This window comes from Triturus cristatus, chromosome 12 (genome assembly GCF_964204655.1).
Source record: "Triturus cristatus chromosome 12, aTriCri1.1, whole genome shotgun sequence".
Lineage (NCBI taxonomy): Eukaryota > Metazoa > Chordata > Amphibia > Caudata > Salamandridae > Triturus > Triturus cristatus.
The window spans coordinates 382,330,137-382,350,855 of NC_140595.1; the positions used below are offsets into that span (position 1 = coordinate 382,330,137).

The 20,719-nt window shown below is 40.8% G+C and overlaps 1 protein-coding gene across 1 annotated transcript in view; it reads right to left on the reverse strand.

Annotated features, from left to right (window-relative positions):
* Positions 1-379: 379 nt before the first annotated feature.
* Positions 380-20,719, reverse strand: part of ADAMTS18 (ADAM metallopeptidase with thrombospondin type 1 motif 18) — a 336,350-nt gene continuing 316,010 nt past the window's right edge. The window contains exons 21-23 of the mRNA XM_085637512.1: positions 16,309-16,521; positions 15,185-15,332; positions 380-4,754 (exon numbers count right to left, since the gene is read on the reverse strand). Coding sequence (XP_085493638.1) covers positions 4,636-4,754; positions 15,185-15,332; positions 16,309-16,521 — 480 coding nt within the window. The 3' untranslated portion in view covers positions 380-4,635. The remainder of the gene's footprint in view (positions 4,755-15,184; positions 15,333-16,308; positions 16,522-20,719) is intronic.

The following is a 20,719-nucleotide window of genomic DNA, read 5'->3' on the forward strand; positions in this document are numbered from 1 at the left end:
TCATTTTGAACAAGGTTATGTCAAACTGTTGATCTGTGTGCATTGCTGCCTTTGGAGTCCTGTTTGGCTGAAAGTACACAAAAAACAAGAGCTATGGTACAGGTATACCCCTATTTTTTTATTTTCAGAAATGCTCCAAAGCAGTGACACTGCTGTACAACATGGCTAAAAAAACTTGACAAATTCAATAGATCTTGCATAGGTGCGCCCTACTGGCTTTGCCAATGGTTGTTTAACATGCAGCCACATCACATGGTTTTGACTTCACTATATCAACAGGGTTGCCACTTGAGTGAAAAACTGCACGAAAACTGTGAAAGGATAGAGAAACTTTTTATTGAAAAACTTATAAAATAATTAAATATTACACATATATTTTGCTCTTTTACAACATAGTCCGCATTTATCTTTACTATCATTTGCCACATGGGAAGTAATAAAGTACAAGGAAAAGCTATGACTTAATAAATATATTTATACATCAAATACAATGAAACGATTTTCAAAATAGAACATTGCACTTTTCCTAGAAAAGGCTAGAATGAGGCCTCATTTCCAAGACAATTTATGACTAGGCAGAAAAAGCAGCTCCACGCGGATGTTTCCAGTCAGCAGTTCTTAAAATATAAAGGAATACGCGTTCTTATTTATTTAAACCTTTACAATCGAAACTGCTAATTTTCACTGACCATCGCCTAGCATTAGTGCTCAGAAGAGTAATGGTAGATTAAAATTATACTCTCAAAAGCTGCAATATTGTGCTCGGGTAGAATTGGAAAAATATGTCTTTGAAAGCCACTCCCCAGAAAATTGCAGTAGGGCCTGCCCTGCCTCGGTTTTGGCAAATACGTTTGACGGTTTTCATCCTTTTCAGCATTATTTTGAACGTTTTCATTCAAAAGCCTTCAGTAGACAGTGTGGTTATGCAATGCACACAGTCAACGTGGATTGCCACGGATCTTTTTAAGTATTCTGCAAACTGTTATAACATGCCTCGGAAAAGAAAACATGTGCCTTCATGTAGGACGAAGTACACATTTGCTGAATACGTGGGCTGATTTTTTAAAAGATAAAACATCAATTGCAGCTGTTTTATTATTTACGCTAGTGAAACTTTATATCAGCTAATACTTTGTATAATGCAATGACGTTGGATTCACGTTTTGACGAACACCTTAAACTTGTGCAACATTAACCAGTTAGAAAAAGACACAATACACTCGCCCAAGTGTAGGGCTTGAAGTGGAATAGAAGTGCAGGTACCCTGTAACAGAGTACCTGCTTTCTTCTGAGAAGTCATGGTACTCTCCAATTAAAAAGTGGCATGTCACCCTTGGGAAGTGCAGGTATTCTCTCTCTCAAAATTTTAAAAAGTGCTGGTAGTCAGTACTGGACAGTAACGGCCCATTTAAAGCACAGTTTTAGATAGATATAGCCCTTCTCATGTTGTTTCTGCAAAGTAAAAAATAATGATGCCCAGCCGCCATGTCATTTTGGCCTCCTGGCATGTAAGTGCTGCCAAAAGGACTTATGCTGCTTCTGCCGAAGCACTTTTACCAACACGATCTTCACTGTTTGCAGGGATCTGTAAAATTTCCTAAACTCAAAAACTGTGTTCCTAGCTGCTATGGGCCCCTAATTCATTAGAATAATCGAATATGAGGACCTGATCCTCTTCACAGGCACTGTATTAACAATCAGAGAGAGAAGTGCTGTCTTCATCTGCACTCACCACCACTACATGGAAGGATTAGATTAACTCTACCAAAACCAAAAGCAACCGAAATGTATTGCAAGTGAATTATGTGTTTCTGATGTTTTCATCTGTTGCTGTCAGTAGTGTTTACAACTAATCTTCCAGTCAAATAGCTAGGGAGTATATTTACTAAGATTGGCACAGGTACTCAGCACAACACACATTTGTACTGTGCGTGTGGTCCTTTGTAATACAGAGTATATCTGCACTACTTTTTGCCTCACATTGTGCCATGCAAGCACCCACAAATAAATGTAATCATTGTACCCCTTATTCTTCCTGCTGAAGAGAAATGGCAGAGTGTGAGATATCCAAAAGGGATGTACTGTGTGTAGATCAATAAATGGTGGAACATAGACTCACAAATTAATTGACAACATTATGTTGAGAAATGTGGCAAGTTGAAGTTTTAAACTGCTTTTTAGTTTACCAAGTATTGCTAACAATTTCCAAGAACGCATAATATACAGATGATTATGATTTTTTTTTAATATTTTAAACGAAGAAAAAATAAGTTCTTCATAAAAACGACAAAGCACAAAATTGGAAACTTGCTTTTCCAGCAGCAAGTACAATAAGCACCATTTTCTTGGTAACGTATTTAACCCCTTGGGGAGTTGTTTTTTTTCAAATATAAAAGTCATTTGAAATATTGTCTCTAAAGAATGACATACAGCTCTAATAAAGAGGCAGTCTCTTGAATCCTCTGTGTGAATATGGATACCGACAACAGAGCAGTGTCTGGGCAGATGTGGAGCTGTAAACCTCTGAAGAAAGTGCTGTCTCCTTGTCCAATGTACTTTGACACAAGTCTGCAGACATTCAGTTCTTGGCAGGTTAGTACTGTTCTTTACTAGTTAGCACCATTGTGAGTGAATGACGAATCGTAGTCATGAAGTGTCTGGGTATGAACATTCCTATTCCTTTGATTCCAATCAAAAGTTGACGACAAAAAAAAGAACCCTTAGATATATCTTAGAGGTAAAATGTTCAGCCTTCACTGGGTGATGAAATCCTAGGTGAAAACCAGCTGATCAGAGTTTGCCTGATCAAACCATGTCCCTCTCTCAGAATGTAGACCTTGTCATGGAAAACATTTAAATTCATCACAATGGGAAGAAAAAGCAAGGTTCAAATTTCAATCCTCCGATAATACTCCAGCAACTGGATTAAGCAGTTGACAAGAACAGCTGTGTATTTCTCAATTGTGCCCTTTTGAAAAGTGCTAAGAAACTATAGACATTTAATATTGAACCTGGAATCGGAAAAGCAGTTGGTATGTGTTTTTTTCAAAGCACATTAACAATTACAGTGTCTGTAGCAGTTTGATAACAACAGACATATCATCTATTCTAGCATAAAACCTGTAGGCTGTTCAATGCATGTAGACAATAACACTGGTAGAAGCAAAGTCTTTCCCCACCAAAAACCTATGCATGGTCAGCATTTTTTTGACATTGTAAAATTAGTCAGAAACTATTTGGTTGAAATGCACAAAGTTAGAAAATTACCTTTCATAAGATTCAGCAAATAGGTTTGGTTTGAAGTTTACACAAAATGTCAGAACCTGCGATATCTAGGTGGAAGCTGAATTGTTTTGCGCATGTATGTTAGTGAGTGTGAATTTTAAGTATTGCAAGTTAAAGAACATTGTTTACCCCATGTGTTCGTTAGGAGCCCAAAAATACCACATAAACAAAAAATGAAATCAGAGAATGGTGGGGAACATATTTTGTACTAGATAAGGAGATGAATCTTGGACTCCACTTCAATGCTATCAAGATATATATACAACCATCTTTCCAACATGGGGCATAACTAATGAGCATTGTGTTTTTATTATTAGAACATTGAAATGTTTGTCTCTCTATCGAAGACAACGGAGAGCTCCAGGCTTATAATGACTGGTATAAACCTTCTGCTTCAACATTCCAATATTTGTCTTTCTGTTTCTCCCTTTTTAATTCACAACATTCTACCCTCAGTGGGTGTAATGTTCTAATAACCATATAGCCCTTCTGCCTTGGGCTGCACCGGTTGTTAAAGGCCCTCTCCCTTGTTATAGGCCTTTGCCTGCTTTGCGGGCCTATAACTCGGGTTCAGGGTCTTTACCAGCTGGCATTGCCCTCAGCAGTGAGCCATAAGGCTTTATTTCAGACACTGCATGATCACAAGATGCATTATCCCAACTTTAATTTGAAGATCATGAAACCTTCCCATGACAAGTGAATGAGGTGATTGTGAGTGATTGTGTTGGTACCAGAAAGAGAGCCAATGTAAAATGGAGGAACACATTTAAAGGAAAAAGTGACCTTTATCACCAACATTATATCTCTTTACATCAAACCTAGTAATTGTGTTTTAGAACCCATTTGCAAAATTTGTTTGCAGTGCACAAACCTGATTGATAGTTTGGGTTTTGACCTTCTGAAAGTGCAAATAATACATTAATATGAACATGGTAACTTTCACTTTACTTTTACAGTGCTCATTACTAACCTTGAGCATCATCAGTAAACAGGTTTACAAGCACATTGTGACTCGAGTCACTGTCCCTTTGCGCCAGGCACCTAGAATGGCAGCACAACCAATTGTCTCTCACATGGTAACCTGAGGACGGTATTTCCACTGGAAACATCAGCATGTAGGCTCCACAACTCATACTTTATCAGAATGTCCCAATGTGAAAGCTAGCATCCAACACAGCTGGTCAGAGTGCCTAAGGAGTACCACCTCAGAACTTTCTTTCAGAACTGATCACTATGGGCTGGCTCTGCATTCACTTGTATGTATTCCATGACATACTGTTCTGCTTTCAGACATTATCTCCAGCAGAATGTGACGACATCACATCAATTAAAGGGCAAAATGTGACACTGCTAGAGGTTTTTCTTTGTGCATGATTTACAGCACTGCGTGCCATAAAATTTGTGGTTGCAAACACCATGTTGAGGGACCAAATGACACCAGCTGAATAAATCCACACAGGACGGATCTTCTGAAATAGAAAGAGAGCAAAGTGCGTTTAGATTTTTAATGCTGATCAATTTTCAACATATATTTAAAATAGCTACTATTTTTCAGAAACCAACATTTTTTCGAAGAAGTATTTGTGCAATTTTCCATTCACTCACTTCTAAGGTTTTACACTTGTTTTCCTATCTTTCAATTCACTGTAAAATGAAATTCAGCACTTACTTGCAATCAACTCCAACTTGTTGTCCTCTCTATTTTCAGTTAGCATTACCATTAAAATGTGACACACAACATTATGTGAAAAGGAAACAAATATTATTAAGATAATTATAAAGGAAACAAAACGACGAAAGCCTATTAAACATCAGAAACTTGTTCAGGGTTATGTTCTAATTTAGTATTTCAGTTATTGTTGGCATTAGGGGTGGGTTTAGGATTATGTTAAAGGTTAGTATTAATATAATGCTTACATTTAGGTTTAATCCTAGAGTTTGTGTTAGCGCTCAAGTTATTTTTAGGCTTATGGATGGGCTTGAGTATACACATATATGTGGTAGGGTCTTTGCATACTTCCTATTATACGTACTACAGTTTTGTTAAATTAAATTAATGTACACTTATAGTCTGTTGAAGGACCTATAATTATGGATTTTTCAATTGTGGACAAAATGGATATTTGAACCTCTCCTCATGAAACAAATATTTTTCATCCCAAATAAATATTTCTAGGGATAATTTCAATGTAGTTAACATTTTAGGCCACCCCGGTGCATACAAAGAACCAAAGCTGGGTGGTTATATCATATTAGCATTGGGGCATATCATATTGTGTGCAGTTTCCTATCTTTCAGGCACCTCTTGTGTTCAGGTGATTCACTGTCATCCTCAGGCATGACAAAGTTCATGAGAGAGCCTAGACAGACTGGAGAAGCACTCATAGGCCTGTCTTCAAATCATACCGCATAGCCCCAGCACACAAATATGCACACACAGACAAATGTAGGCACATGCATACATTCACATGCTTGTACACCGTCAGTACACCATCAGTACACTAAGGCACTTCTTCACTTCTGTTTTGCTGAAATGTCTGTGAACTTCAGCCAATGTCTGTTCAAACTCACATCTTGCCAATGTCTGTGACACTCATCTTGTTTGGTCTGACAAAAAAGCATGAGGAAAACATTTCTAAGAGAATATGTAAAACAACTAGATGCACAGTTTTCGTATTAGAAAATATGTAATACTAAATATCCATCATAATTGACTTTGCTTGTTTTTGTATAAAGGTAGCAAAAGTTTACAGGTCCTCCTGGACCCATCTACACCACTGATTAATAGGCACAGTACGGTTTTCCAGGCAGTTTCCAAGTACTTGGAAAAAGTTATCTTTATTTATTTCAAACAGAAGTCAGAGGATAAACCAAGGTCAATTGATTCATGCCACATGAGCTTATGTTTGTAGGTTTTTAAATGTCTATAAATCTGTTTTAATATTGGCAAGGCTTATTTTTCCTCTTAGTCACTATGAGTGTATGCAGCTGGTTCCTATGCCCTATACTGACCACATCATTTTTGATGACGTATTAATCCTCTTTGTTTGCTCTAAACAATTCTCTCTTCTAATCTATTTTAAGTCACACTTACTAGATTTAAATTTGAAAATTCAGACACATCTTCCCTTTGTAACTAATCCAACCTTAGTTTTGGAGTTTCTCAATGAACATGTAGGAGTTGCAGGTAGCCACTTGCTGTACTGACAGGCTCTGGCTGAATCTGATTCTAAAAAAACCTCCCTCCAATGTTTATATAAGTACTTTTGATGTTCCAATGAAGGTTCTGTGATGCAGTGGTATTAAAGTGGTAAGACATGCACTGCAGACAGAAAATGTCACTCTCCTCTCAAAACATTTACTTTGCCAATTATTATGCTTCTAGGGTTCCTAATTTAGCATTAAATACATCAGTCCTTACTTCGACACAGAAGCTGGTTTCCTCCTTGAACCTTTATTCTCTCATAATGCTAGAGAAATGTGTCTGTGGTATAGTTGCCATGCTCAGTTTAAAAAAGCACTCAAATCTCTGCGTGGAATCTGTGTTTAGTGGTTTCATGCTTTTATTTTTATAACAGACTGCAGCTGTCAATGATAAAAGTTCTCATTGGTGGTTACTGCCTTCCTGGAGCAGCTGCCAACCTCTGGATGCAGGTTTCAGAGGTACTTGGGTCTTTCTCCTCAGCTCAGAGTACACAGAAATGTGTCATTTTGCTTAATCCGGGATTTAATGTACTGGTTATTTTTCCTTTCTTTTCTGCTTTGCCCTGGTACTATATTAAATAAATGTGCTCTTTGATATACAGATAAAAATACATTTTCTCGGGTAACTCTGGCCAGCCATTTCTTCAGGTTCCCCTTTTTTCGGTAACCAGAAGTCAAATGTAACTTTCTGAAATTAAAGAGATTATGTTCATAACAGACCATAGGCAGAAACCATTCGTGGTGCCAAGTGCAGTACATTTGTGTTGTTCTGCCTTTTGAAAATATTTTCCTTTTTTGCTTGCAGTATCCTGCTACCAGAAAAGAGTGAGCTGTTTTGCATTTATTTTGGTATCACAACGCCAGGCTGTCTTGCTGTTTCCCGAACTACTTAGGGCCTGATTACGAGTTCCTCGTAATATTCTGACCCAGGCGCAAACTCCTGTTTACACATGGGTCCGAATGACGAATTTGGAGGTATTTAACGCTCCGATAAACATCAATTGAGCTAAATAACTCAGCCTTTGTAAAATGAATCCAGGTGAAACCTACCTAATTTTAACAGGTGAAAAAATACATGGGTGTATTTATGAGCCCTTGCTTCACTTTTGCGCCGCCAGTGCGTCACTTTTTGTGATGCACCAGCGACATAAAAAAATAAACCATGTTGCGTCATATTCACAAAGTGACGCATCTAGGTAGATGTGTCACTTTGTAAACCCCTGCGCCCCATTATACCTGCGCCAGGTATAATGTATGCAGGGTGGGCGTTCTGACGCAAGTAAGCCTCGTAGAAGTGATGCAGTGAAATCTATGAGATTTCACTGCGCCACTTCTATGAAGCAAATGCATCAATATCTTACGCCTGCCTCACAACAGGCATAAGACTGACGCAAGCACATTTGAAATGGGACTTGCCCATGTGAAATGACCCATTGCTGAAGTTGTGTCTCTTTTGTGACACACTCCAGCAATGCGTCATTTTGGCACCTACAGATACGTCAGAATTGCTGATGTATCTGTACCTCCTTGCGACATGATGCGTCATTCTGTAAATATGACGCATCCAGCATGTCGCAAGGAGGGGGCAATGAAAAGTGACGCATCGTTGTTTTCACGTAGCGATGCGTCACTTTTCATAAATGAGGCCTACAGTATTCAACGTATCATGCACATTTTGGTGTGTTAAACACAAAAATCTGCATGTTATTTGCCATAAATTCGTAAGAGATGCTTTTGATCACACCTAATAAATAACGTACCCCGTGGTATTGTTATTTGTCATATGCAGGGCCACTGGAATTATGTGATTGTGTGACAGCGGCAATTTTTGCATGATTATAGATTAGCAGCATTTGCCACATAATCCATCATCTGTCCCATGATCTGCAGATTCTAACACAAATAAAAATTGTTTCTAGGTCAAATGGTTCAAAATTTGCTAAACATTCAGCAACGCATGTTGCTGCACAGTGGAAGGCCCTTGGCAAAGCTGTACTGGTCACCTTTCTATTGCTATATTTGGATGTTAAGATGGTACTATTGAGGTGCAACCAGTGCCCATGCAGTGTTACCAAGGTAAAAAAATTTAAAATAAGGAAGTGATACTATTACAAAGTGTGTCACATTATTCCACATAGTTTGCTTTTCATGTATGTATATTTTACTCAACACTGCCGCATAATTTGGCCCTCTCCTGCCACATAATTCCAGCCGACTTGATCATGTGCAATAAATAGTGCCTTAGCTCGTAATCAGGCCCTTAGATTCTATATTTAGATTTGATGTAATGCTACAAATCCTTTGAAATTCTTTGAAAACCATTGAAATTGTGAGAACTATAAATGCCCCTTGGCTCCATACACCCTAACTAATCTACATAAACAAAACACATTGGGGATAATTTAGAAAGGTATTTTCAGCCACAAATGTATGTTAACATCTAATTAATGTCTACATTTACACCTGACAGGAATTCATAAAAGGAATCCTAGTAGGTGGGTTATTTCAGAGCATTTCTGTACTACAACTGCAAGAAATGGACTGTAACATCTCACAATTAAGAGGGAAGCGGTTGGAACAAGACGTGCATAGTCTTTTAAGTTTTTGAACACCAACAAAATGGTTTGTTTGTGGAAATTCACAAGCTCTGATCTGACTATTTCAACCAAAAGAATTAGCTAGAGATCTGTTCAATCAAAGAACTGTAGTAACTCTCCTTCAAAGAAGGGAAGGGGAATAGATCACCTCCAAACCTGGAAGAGGTGTAGGGAACGGGGGTCCTATGGTGGGAGGAGGGACAAATGTTTTCTGCATGGAAAAACAAATAAAAAGAAATGTGCATTTTGCACTTCGAGGCTTATTTCCCCACTGCTTGAGTCCATACGATGTAAATTAATTGTAAAAAAACAGGGCTTTCTGCAGATGCCCTCCACTTTTTGCCCACATTTGGAAAATTAGATGCTGGTGTTTGACTCTGACAATGCACTGGAGCCAGCTAACCAGGCCCAGTGGCGGTGCTTTTTCCCCAAAACTGATATGTGTGAGTTGTTAACCCTAATTGGAAAGGACTCTTAACCCCCTTAGAAGTCCCTAGCATATGGTACCATTGGTACCCAACACATGGTAAAGGGGTCCACAGGGCTTGCAGCACTGTTTGTGCCATCTTGATTTATGCTAGGCATCCCTATGGAAGCTTTCCTAAAGCCCAGGGGGCAGGGGGCAATATATCAAAGGTGTGGACTTGTACGTGCATGCTTATATATATCCCTATAGAGTACTTTACCATTAAAGAGCACTATAAGTGATAGATGGTCCATGGAATAACATGGGCTGGCACCCGAACAAACCAAAGGTTGGCAGCTCCATCATGGTACTGCCTAAATATGTCATGTTTGGTATCAAACAACATGTCTTCTCACCCCTGACATGATTCTTGTGCCCTGGGCGATGTGGCATGTACTCAGGTGGCTACCTTAGATGTTGCTCAACTGGTTGCCCCAGCTTCCCTGCGCTCTGGCTGCAAAGCCCACGCTCCTCACATTTACTGCCGTCACGACATGATACTGACCTTCTGCCAGTCAGTGTGATCACTCCCAGGAATCAGGACCAAAGCCTTAGGCAGGAAGGAGGTCACACCTCCCTCCTCCCAAATAGGCTTGTGAAGTGGCACATCAAGGTTGCAAGCTTCAAAGACTACAATGCATCTACTATGCATCAGGGCTGGCTAACAGTGAATAAAACAGCCCTCCCCCTGCATCAGGCCCATTTTCAGCCAGGCAGGCAGTAAATTAGTTATGCAAGGTGGTCTACACCTAGTCTGTACACTAAAATTAGATTTCTGCCATCTTTAGAAGTGGCAGAATAGAGGGTTCTGGGTGGAAAGATGACCCACACCCCCGGATATGGTCCCCTTACGGGCAGGTTGCTGCCAGGACTAGTTGCTCATTGGCTACTAGCTCCCACACCCCATAACTCCATTTAATCTAGGATTTAAGTAAACCCTCCATGACATCAAAACCTCAGTTCTGAACTTCCTGCATGAAAGAGGACAGAAAGATGACCCACACCCCTAGATGTGGTCACCTTAGGGGCAGGATGCTGCCAGGACTAGCTACTCATTGGCTACTAGCTCCCACACCCCAAAACTCCATTTAATCTAGGATTCAAGTGAACCCTCCATGATGCCAAAACCTCAATTCTGAGCTACCTACAAAGAGGACAGAAGAAGAGACCTGCACCAGCAACAAGACTTGCTCAAAGCAAAAGAGGAATACCCTGAACCTGTGGCAACACTCTTAGAACTTCCTGAGCAAGACTTCTTCTAGGCTATCTCTTGGTTTGCTGAGACAGAGGGACCCCAGTGGATTCCTGAAGCACCAACTAGTGGCACTAGTCACTGCAAACTGCAGGTAAAACAATGCTCCAGATGGGAAGAATGGCTGGCCATCGGGCCCTCCAAAGGAAAGCCAAAATCCAGATGGTCTAGTGCATTTTGGGAGCTGTAGTCCTGCCTTCCACAAAGGTACAGGCAGCTACAGCGTTTCCCTAGACCACCGAATGTCAGGTTACTTTCTGCTCTACTCACTGCTGCCAAGGCCTGTTGGTTGTCAGTTCAGCAGCGGACCCCTTCACTCGATGCTACATTAAGAGAGAACTCCATCCCACCTGCGACCGATGTCAGCAACCACTGTGCTGTTGTCTTTTTGCATCTTTTTCATCCACAGCACCATCTCAGCATTAAAAGCAGCTCTCTCGCGGCTCCTGTTCAGCACCAGGGACAGCCAGGACAACTCTGCACCCGAGCTCCACTGGCCAGGTAAAATTGAACTGACTGTTGTGGCTTGGTCTTGGAACCTGCATCACATTTACCCGGCAAGGGTACAAGGCAACTCGACCTGCAAGTGACCGATTGTCACTAGTGGTTTTCCCTTTGACCTCAATGTTAAATATTTACTGTATTATTTTGCATTGATTTTCTATCACTTCTCAAAACTATAACTCTAGTAGTATGTATGCAGTTCACTTTATTTTGGTGTCTAAATTGAGACAAAAATACATTTGTGTTTTAAAAATTGGTGTTGGATTTCTCTTGAGTCGTGACAGTTACTTAGCATCCATGTTGGTACTCTGAAATGCTGAACACATGTTCCCCCTAGTAAAGCCTGACAGTTCATGCCACTCTACCAGAACTGAGCTAAGGTTTTATTAGTGTGAATCCAAGGACCAACTTTGGGGTATCATGATAATATTACATGATGAGGATTAACCCCTACACCACATAATACTCCACTTTAGTACAAGAATGAACTGGGGAAATGAGAGCCTGTGAAATATATCCAATGACATTCCATGTTATACACCTGGAAACATTCCCCAGACACTGCGTTCCAAAACAAAGTAAAACTGCACTGATTCAGGAGAGTATTTTTTTTTAATGAGAATTGGTACTTTCTTTGGAAACTGCTCCATTTTTATGCCTAATGCATATAATCTACCTGTTCAATGCTTTCCATGCTGCTATTTCAATGGTTATTTCTTCTAAATTAATCCAGGTAGGACATAATAATTATTCATTTTAAGACAATTAGTTCTTTCACTCAGCTCTTCTTAACCCTCTTATTTAAGTACTGCCATTGCTACAGTATGATATTTGTTAGAAATGTGGGTCTCTAGTTGGCAGTGGTTTGAACTATGTCCAAGTAGGGACACTTATTCTAGTCAGGGTAAGGAAGTCACACAGCTAAGATAATCCCTGATTACCCTCTTTGGTAGCTTGGCATGAGCAGTCAGGCTTATCTCAGATGCTATGTGTAAAGAATGTGTAAATACACACACAGTATCACAGTGAAAACACTACAAAAGGACACCACACCAATTTAGAAAAATAAACAATGTTTATCTGAATAAAAAAAGCCCAAAACGTCAAAAATCTAACATACACAAGTAAATATATCACTTTTAAAAGGTTCTAAATAGTTCAGTCCATAAGAAACTATGGATGCGTCACTTTTAGGAAAAGTACCTGGGATGTGTCAAAATCAAAGATGAAAGGTGCAGGGAAAGTGAGGCACCGGAAAACCAAAGTGCTGCATTGGTTCCTTACTCCCAAGGGAATTGATGTGTCAGTTCCTTACTGCTGCGCAGGGGAGGTAATGAGTTGGTTCCCTATTGTGAGGGGAGGAGAGGCGTCAATCTCTGGACATGTGGCCACAGTACCTTACAGCTTGGCAATGTGGATAAAGAACTTGCCGCCTGGGGATGATGAGTCAAAAATCCCGACACGCTGTGTCAATGTGGCATAACAGGTGCTGTGTCGATTTCACAGCCACGAAGCAAGTGATGCATAGATTTATCAGCCGTACAGCAGGGCCTGCGACAGAGTCAAAGGTTGAGCCACAGACATTGGTGACACAGTGCTTGGGACTCAGGTTGTGGTGACCTTTCAGCCGAACGGCAAGCGCTGCGTCAATTCTTTGGCCACACAGTGGCAGTGCATTGTTTTTTCAACCAAAAGGGCGTTGCTGTGTCAGAAAAACATTTGCTGAGAGTCAATGCGTGGATTGTATTCTCAGATTTAGCAGATTCTACATCCAAGGGCTCAGGAACTGGATTTGGCACCACTTGGCAAGTCAGGGCTATCAGCAGAAGAGCCCAGGAACTGGTAGGTGAAGTCTTTGATGGCCCTGAGACTTCTTAACAGGAGGCAAGCACACACATGCCCTTGGAGAACCTTGCAAAACAGGATGTAGAAAGCAAAGTCCAGTCCTTTTACTCCCATGACAGAAGCAGTAAGCAGCAGGCCAGCACACCAAAGCAGCAAGCAGAGTGTCAATCCCCCCTTCATCTTCAAACTCTTCTTACTGACAGAATGTCCTCTCAGTCCAGAAGTGTTCTCAAGTTATGGTGTCACTGCTACAGTACTTATAACACCTTCAGCTTCTGAAGTAGGCTAATTTCAAAGGAAAGTCTTTGTAGTGCACAAGATCCTGCCTTTCCCTGCCCTGGCTCCAGACACACTACAGGGGGGTGGAGGAAGTGTTGTGTGAGGAGAGGCACAGCCCTATTCAGGTATCAGTGACTACTCCTCCTATCACTCTAGCACAGGAGGACCCATCAACCTGAACCAGCAGGATATGCAGGGCACACCTCAGATCCCTTTGCGTGACTGTCTAGTGTGAATACACAAGCAGCCCAACTGTCACACTCCCTCAGACTCAGATTCCACAGACAGGCAGAGACACAGAATGGTGAAGCGAGAATATACACACTTTCTAAATGTAGCCTTTTCAAACACACAATTTAAAAACAAACTTCACTAAAAGATGTATTTTTAAAATGTGAGTTTAGGGACCCCAAACTCCAAATCTCTAATTCTTCCCAATTTGAATTTGAACTTGTAAGAGTTTGCAAGGCAGCTCCAATGATAACTTCTGGGAGACCTCAGTATTTCACTATCAGGATATGTAAAATGCACCAGTACATGTCCTACCTTTTAAATACACTGTACCCTGCACATGGTATTACCTTGGGACTACCTTAGCGGTCCCTTACATGTAGTAAAAGGGAGTGTTCGGGCCTGGTAAGTGGGTGCAGTTGCCAGGTTGACATGGCAGTACAAAACTGCACACCCAGACACTGCAGTGGCAGGTCTGAGACATGGTTGCAGGGCTACTCATGTGGGTGGCACAATCAGTGCTGCAGGCTCACTGGTAGCATTTGATGTACAGGCCCTGGGCACATACACTTTACTAGGGATTTACGAGTAAATCAAATATGCTAATCATAGATAAACCAATCACAAAGACAATTTACACAGTGAACACCTGCACTTTAGCACAGATCATCAGTGTTAAAGTGTACAGAGTCCTAAAACTGGCAAAAACGAGTAAAAAACAGGAGGTCAGAAGCAAAAAAGACAGGGGGAAAACATGTCAAAGGTGCCAGGTCTAACAATATTTGATATGAGTTGAGGTTAGAGTAAAATGTAAAAATCCTATTCTGTGTCTTTATGCTACTGTTTCTGAGCAACGGCATATAATATGCTGCACATTGGTAGAGGAACCTGTTGCAACATTGTGTATGGTTTGAATTGTTGTGATTTCGTTTTGAAAAGGAGATAAAAACTACCTTCAGGAATGTATGACATCCAATGGAGTCAAATTATACTTTGTTGTAGAATTCTGCTACAGAATGCATTTATGAGCGTTTGTTCAGGGTATTTGTTTGTTAAAGTTTACATATGTAAATGATAACTTAATGCATCATAACATCATAACTGCCTTTCCTTAAATAAATAGTCCGGACATTTCAGCTGCTTCCTACAAGTAACTCTGGATAAGTTTGTATAGAGAAATGTTGCTATCCTGAACTTCCTATTTAAAAGTTCGCAGATTATTGTTGTGTCACCTAACAGTGCTCCATTCCTATTTGGTTCCAAATGAAAGATAACCCTAAAATCCTAAAAGTAATATAAAGTGTGGTTTTCCAATGCATGGTAACCGCGTGCAAACATTAGCACTGACATTGGACCGCGTACCACATTGCTAGGAAAAGAGATTATCTCAGATGCAATCCAATAACTGTTATGCACCCTGTTTACCAAATTCATCAATAAGTGAACTTTTTATTACTGTAAAACGTTTAGCATTAATAGTCTGAGTAGGTACATGAGAACTGTTGTTGTTTGATGCTGTACCTTTAACTTGAACCACAGGGCAGAAGTTAGTGTTGCAGGCTTTTGATGAACTCGGCGTCTGAGCAGGCAAACAGCCAGCTGATGGTCTTCCATGCCGTAGACACTGGACGGTTCGTGTTTGTATGCCCCCTCCACAGGACACCGTACACTGCCAACAAGAAAGCACAGCATTCATACTTTACTCACCAACCTCAGATCTACACATGACATGCAGTGAGTGGCGCGTAATCAAGATACTGAAAATGCAATGTTTCAGCGTGCATTTCAGTGTGAAAATCAATTACAGACGTGTCTGTACGTTCTTGAGATAATTATCACAACAATTTTCCCATGCACCTTTCCCGTAAACAAAATGTAGCTAATTACATCATTTGTCCAAAACCTATAATGCTAGATGCTTAGAATAGTGGACTATATCTACTCAAAAGATACCTCCTGCTCAAACCAAAGAAAGAGATATGACATTAAACTCGAAGAAACAAAATACATTGCTATCAAATGTTCTATGCTGACAATTTGTAGCATGATATCGATTTAACATCTGCCGCTGCACAGTCAAGTTAAAAAATACAGCAATGTTTGTAATGTAGCAAATAATAAATAATGAATATATTAACCAGGAGATGTTGCCTCCCTGTGGAGTTCGCCACAGAAAAACACAGCATCAATATAAGAAACATATGTAAACTGATGTCATTACTACTGTTCTCTGAGCCATCCTACGAAATGATGTAAACACCAGTGGTTTCAAGGGCATTTGCAAAGGTTTGTCGTCAGGTACCGTAGAGAACATTCTAGGAGGGATTGAAGATGGATGGGGAAAACAAAATGCATTTTGAGAAAGGAGTGTGGGATCAGCTTTACTCTTCTGTCCATTTTATGTAGCTTAGAGGGACAGGAAGTTTAACAGCCAAATATTGTTTTGACTCATGGGGAAATAAGAAAGACAGTGAGTAGTTTTGAAATATTTCACAAAAAGGGGGCATGTTTGTAAACAGAACTGTCTCAGTTAATAGAGGAGAGGTCTATCTACCAGAACATTCTAAATATATCAGGCAAACAATACTTTTAGAATGTGGTTAAGAAAGTCACTCTTGGTGGTTATAGCAAATATGATATATCACCTGTTGCCATGGTGAAGAATACCATCTGGACAGGCTGCTGTATCCTGTTTGAGTTGGACAGGCTCCGACATTACAGGCTTGCTCAAGTTCTATCATCGGTTTCTCTACATTTCTGCATCTTCGATGAGGGAATGCAATGAGTTTGCCATGAATTCCCTTCTCACTACACTTCAGTTCACGCCGTTGGACTCCAGGACCACACGTTGTTGAGCACTAGAAACAGAAAATGCATTGACAAAAAAAGTTGAAAAGAAGAAAGGTATGATGTATATTTTATGCATAAGCTGCAGTCATGGATAAATTGTAACCTGCCAAATACTGGTAGGAAATATGTAGCCATTACAATAACTCACAATCTGCTCTGCGGATAATTAAGCACAGACACACGTGTGGCAAGCTTGTTATTCAATGTGAAAAGAAAAAAGGTAATTTGATTGAATAACAAAACTTCGATTTTTAAAATCGGATCACTCCTCGGTTGAGAGCAAATGCGTACTTTTATGTAATGCTAAAGGCTCACTGTGCTGATCCATATTTTTTTCAGCATCCAACTATAATGGGCTAAAAAGGAGGCCAAACTCTAGGCAATAGTCTTGCAGCGGTAAATGAACCACTACAATATTACCAGCAGGGCCAGACTGGCCATAGTGGGCACCGGGCGTTTCCCCGGTAGGCCGCTAGGGAGGGGGGCCGGTTTTTGGCCCCTGGGGTGCCGTTTTTGTTACCGGGGGTCGGGAAATATCATCCCCCAGTAACAAGATCGGCCAAAACCGGCCCTCGCAAACTGCTCGGCTGCACTCCCCCTCACCCCAGGGGGGTGGGGGGGGGCAGCTGAGCAGTTTTCCTAATTGTAGGTCAATTACAAAGGAACCCCTTGAGAAAAATATCACTGATAGCCCCTATTTAAGCCAAAGGCATAACTGCAATCCCGATTTCAATGTAGCTATCGCAGGCATCCCGTATACTGAAAACAAACCAATCCTCGGGCCTCGGGATAGCTGTGAAACTGTTGAACAAGCTCCAATTAATCTGCATTTAAGTACATGCACAGATATGCCACCAAACAACACTAATTGCACTATTAAGACTACGTCTTTGATGCAACATCAATTTACACTATGTTCGTTCGGCACATCTTGCGATAGTGATATCCCAATCGGTGCAGACACCCATGGATGTACACCCATAATCAACAACGAGGTAAACAACACTTTAACAATAATATCGTGGAACCTGGTGGGTATCCACTCCAAACTCCAAGATCCAGATTGGTTTTCCTATATAGAGAAAAATGACATCTGTGTCTTTCAAGAGACCTGGGCTGTAGATAAGGTACATATAAACGGTTACACTACTTATAGTGTGGAAGCTATCCCGCCCAAGTCGACGGGTAGGGCTAGTGGTGGGCAACTAATACTTGTAAAAAACTCTTTATCTTGCAAATATTAGCATATACCAATTGATTCTCAAGATATTATGGGGATACAGCTTGCTTTCCCGGCTGGTTTAATTTTGACCCTGTTTAACGTTTATGCTAGGTTTGAACCATATAACAGCGACTCCTCCGTACTCTCACTGTTGGACGATCTGGTTGGTATATATCAATCTAACTCTAAAGTCATTGTCGCGGGGGATTGTAATGCTGCTTTTGAACCATCTACCTTATTGAGCACTTTGTTTTAGGAAGAGGACGAGTTCTGGGGTATCCCTAATTTGGTTGCTGGCGAACAAGGCTCACGCCTATCAAATGTCTCCCTGCAGATTGCCTCTCTAATCACTGGTAGGAGCCTGAGAGCCTGTAATGGGAGAACTGCATCTGGTTTAGGGAGGAAGGCCACCTTTAAAAGGGGTGCCTACTCTAGTATCATTGATTACATATTCGTTGATGTAAGAGTGTGGTCCCTAGTTGAAGATATGAGCATCGAACAAAGGGATGACAGCGACCACAATTCTTTATTCTTAAAAATGAGGGGTACTGAATGGGATAGGAATTTTTTAAGTCAAATCTCTAAAAACGAGTAGCCAAGCGTAACTAATAACCGCAGAAAAGTTGTGTGGCCTAAAGTCCAAGTTGACCAGAGCTTGTATACTAGAATATACAAGCTCTTTACATCATTTTTAACTAATCTGTGTAACAGTGTGGAAAGTACACAACCCCCGGTATTAACTCACATTGTATCAGTGCATCTTAAATTCTTTGAGGCTCTACAAATAGTTTTTACTAAAAATAGCCCTGGCAGAAGGCCCCCTAACACTAGGGTAAACCAGTGGTTTAATAATGACTGTAAGTTAGCCAAGAATGCTCTACAACTAACAGTTAGAGAGCACTCTAGAACCAAAGTAATTCGGGCTTGCAACAGGTACAAAGTAGCGTTAAAAAAAGCTTAGCGAGACGTCGCCGACAAAAACTGGCAAGATCTGGTCCTGGCTGCCCAGTGTAGGGATAGTCACCTTTTTTGGCATATCGTCTTAAAGGGGAGTAAGGAGAATGCTTTCGCTCTCAGCTATCACATCCAACCGGAGACCTGGGTGGACCATTTTACAAAACTATATTCCGGGATAGAGGTTCAGGGCAGTTCAAATACTGATAGAGCCAAATGTACTTCATCTATCACTAACCCTGTGGCGAATGCTAATAACCCATCTTTGGTCTTCAGCCTGGAAGACACCTTGTCAGCAATCAGCAGACATAAGGCGGGAAAACCCCCCGGCCCCGATTTGATCCCAGGTGATTTGTACAAATCAAAACCAACAATATGGGCCCCGTACATAAATCTTTTGTCTAATAGTATACTGTCTGGTGGGGACATTCCAGAAACTTGGAGGGGAGTCGAGATAATTACCATCTACAAAAAGGGAGACACTGCTATCCCCTCCAATAACAGACCCATCAGCCTGATAGACAATTTACAAAAGATTTTCTCCAGACAGGTCCTAGATAAATTACAAGGATGGATGGATGACCACACGATATTGTCAAAATACCAGGCGGGCTTTTGTTCCAAAATACGTATGTGTGATCAAGCTTTCAGATTCACCTTACTAACCTGGAAATATTTGCTGCTTAGGAAGCAGAATCTTTATGTAGCATTCGTGGATCTGTGAGCCGCATTTGATCTGGTAACGCGTAACTTGTTATGGAAGATTATGCTCGATCTAGGTCCCCCTCCGGATCTGGTTGCAGTGAGAGCACGACTCCACATGGATAATTATGCCCAAGTTAGATGGGGGCAAAATGGTCAACTAACAGAGAAGATACCGATACAGCGTGGGGCTCGTCAAGGGTGCGTTTTAGCCCCCACTCTGTTCTCCCTGTTCATCAATGATGTGGTGAGTAACTTAATAGTTGGCGAGAATGATGCACCCTGCCTGGACGGGGAAAAAGTCCCTATCCTGCTCTTTGCAGAAGACTACTTATTCATATCTAAGACTCCAATGGTTTGCAAATATTATTGGATAGATTTTTAAAATTTTGTAGAGATCGGAGATTGGAACTCAACACCTCCATGACAAAATATATGGTGTTTGGGAAAGTTCGGGGTGGCCTTCGGGAGATCAAGATTACACACGAGCCCCTTGAGCGGGTAAAGATTTTTGATTACCTAGGCATAGGTTTGAGTGAGTCACTCAATTGGGATTACCAGCTAAATAATAGTTACCTAATCCTATGCCAAAGGTCTAAATCTATATTAAGATTTATTAAACAATCTTACATTCAACCCCTATCTCCAGCACTGGAAATCTATCATGCAAAAGCCCAAAGTGGAGTCCTGTATGGAGCCGAGATCTGGGGCTATACCAACGCCAATAAGCTGACGACATATGAAAACATCTTTGTTAGATCCCTCATCTCGTTACTGATTATAACTCCTCTCATTCCCTTCTTCTGTGATCTTGGGCTGAAGAGAATTGGGGATCTGGCCGCTCTGAAACCATTAACCTACTGGCTGCGCCTATGGATAACCCCCAACTTATCGATTATCGAAATTCGCTACGGGAGGTTATGATGATCAATGGTGCAAAAAGATTACCATGGCTTAAACACATTGTAGACTGGTGCAAGTTATTGAGTAGGAAGGACCTGTGGGAACATCCGGATAGGGCTACAAGAGATGATTTACTGAGATTAAAAGCCAGATATTGGAAAGTGGTGGATGTCAACTATGCTAATAATTTGACCAATGGTCAGTTAACATCTAAATTTTTAGCTGTAAAGTCATGCCCACAATTTGAACCCTTTCTGTATCGAATCTCTCCCCCTCTTGCAATAAGTCTATATGTGAGATTCAGATTCGGCAATCTGCTCCTAAAATGTCCTAGTAAGGAGGCATCTGGCCTAGTGTTGGATTTATGTCCTTCCTGCACTACTGTCAGAGAAACTGAGGAACTTATCTTGTTTTTTTGCCCTAGA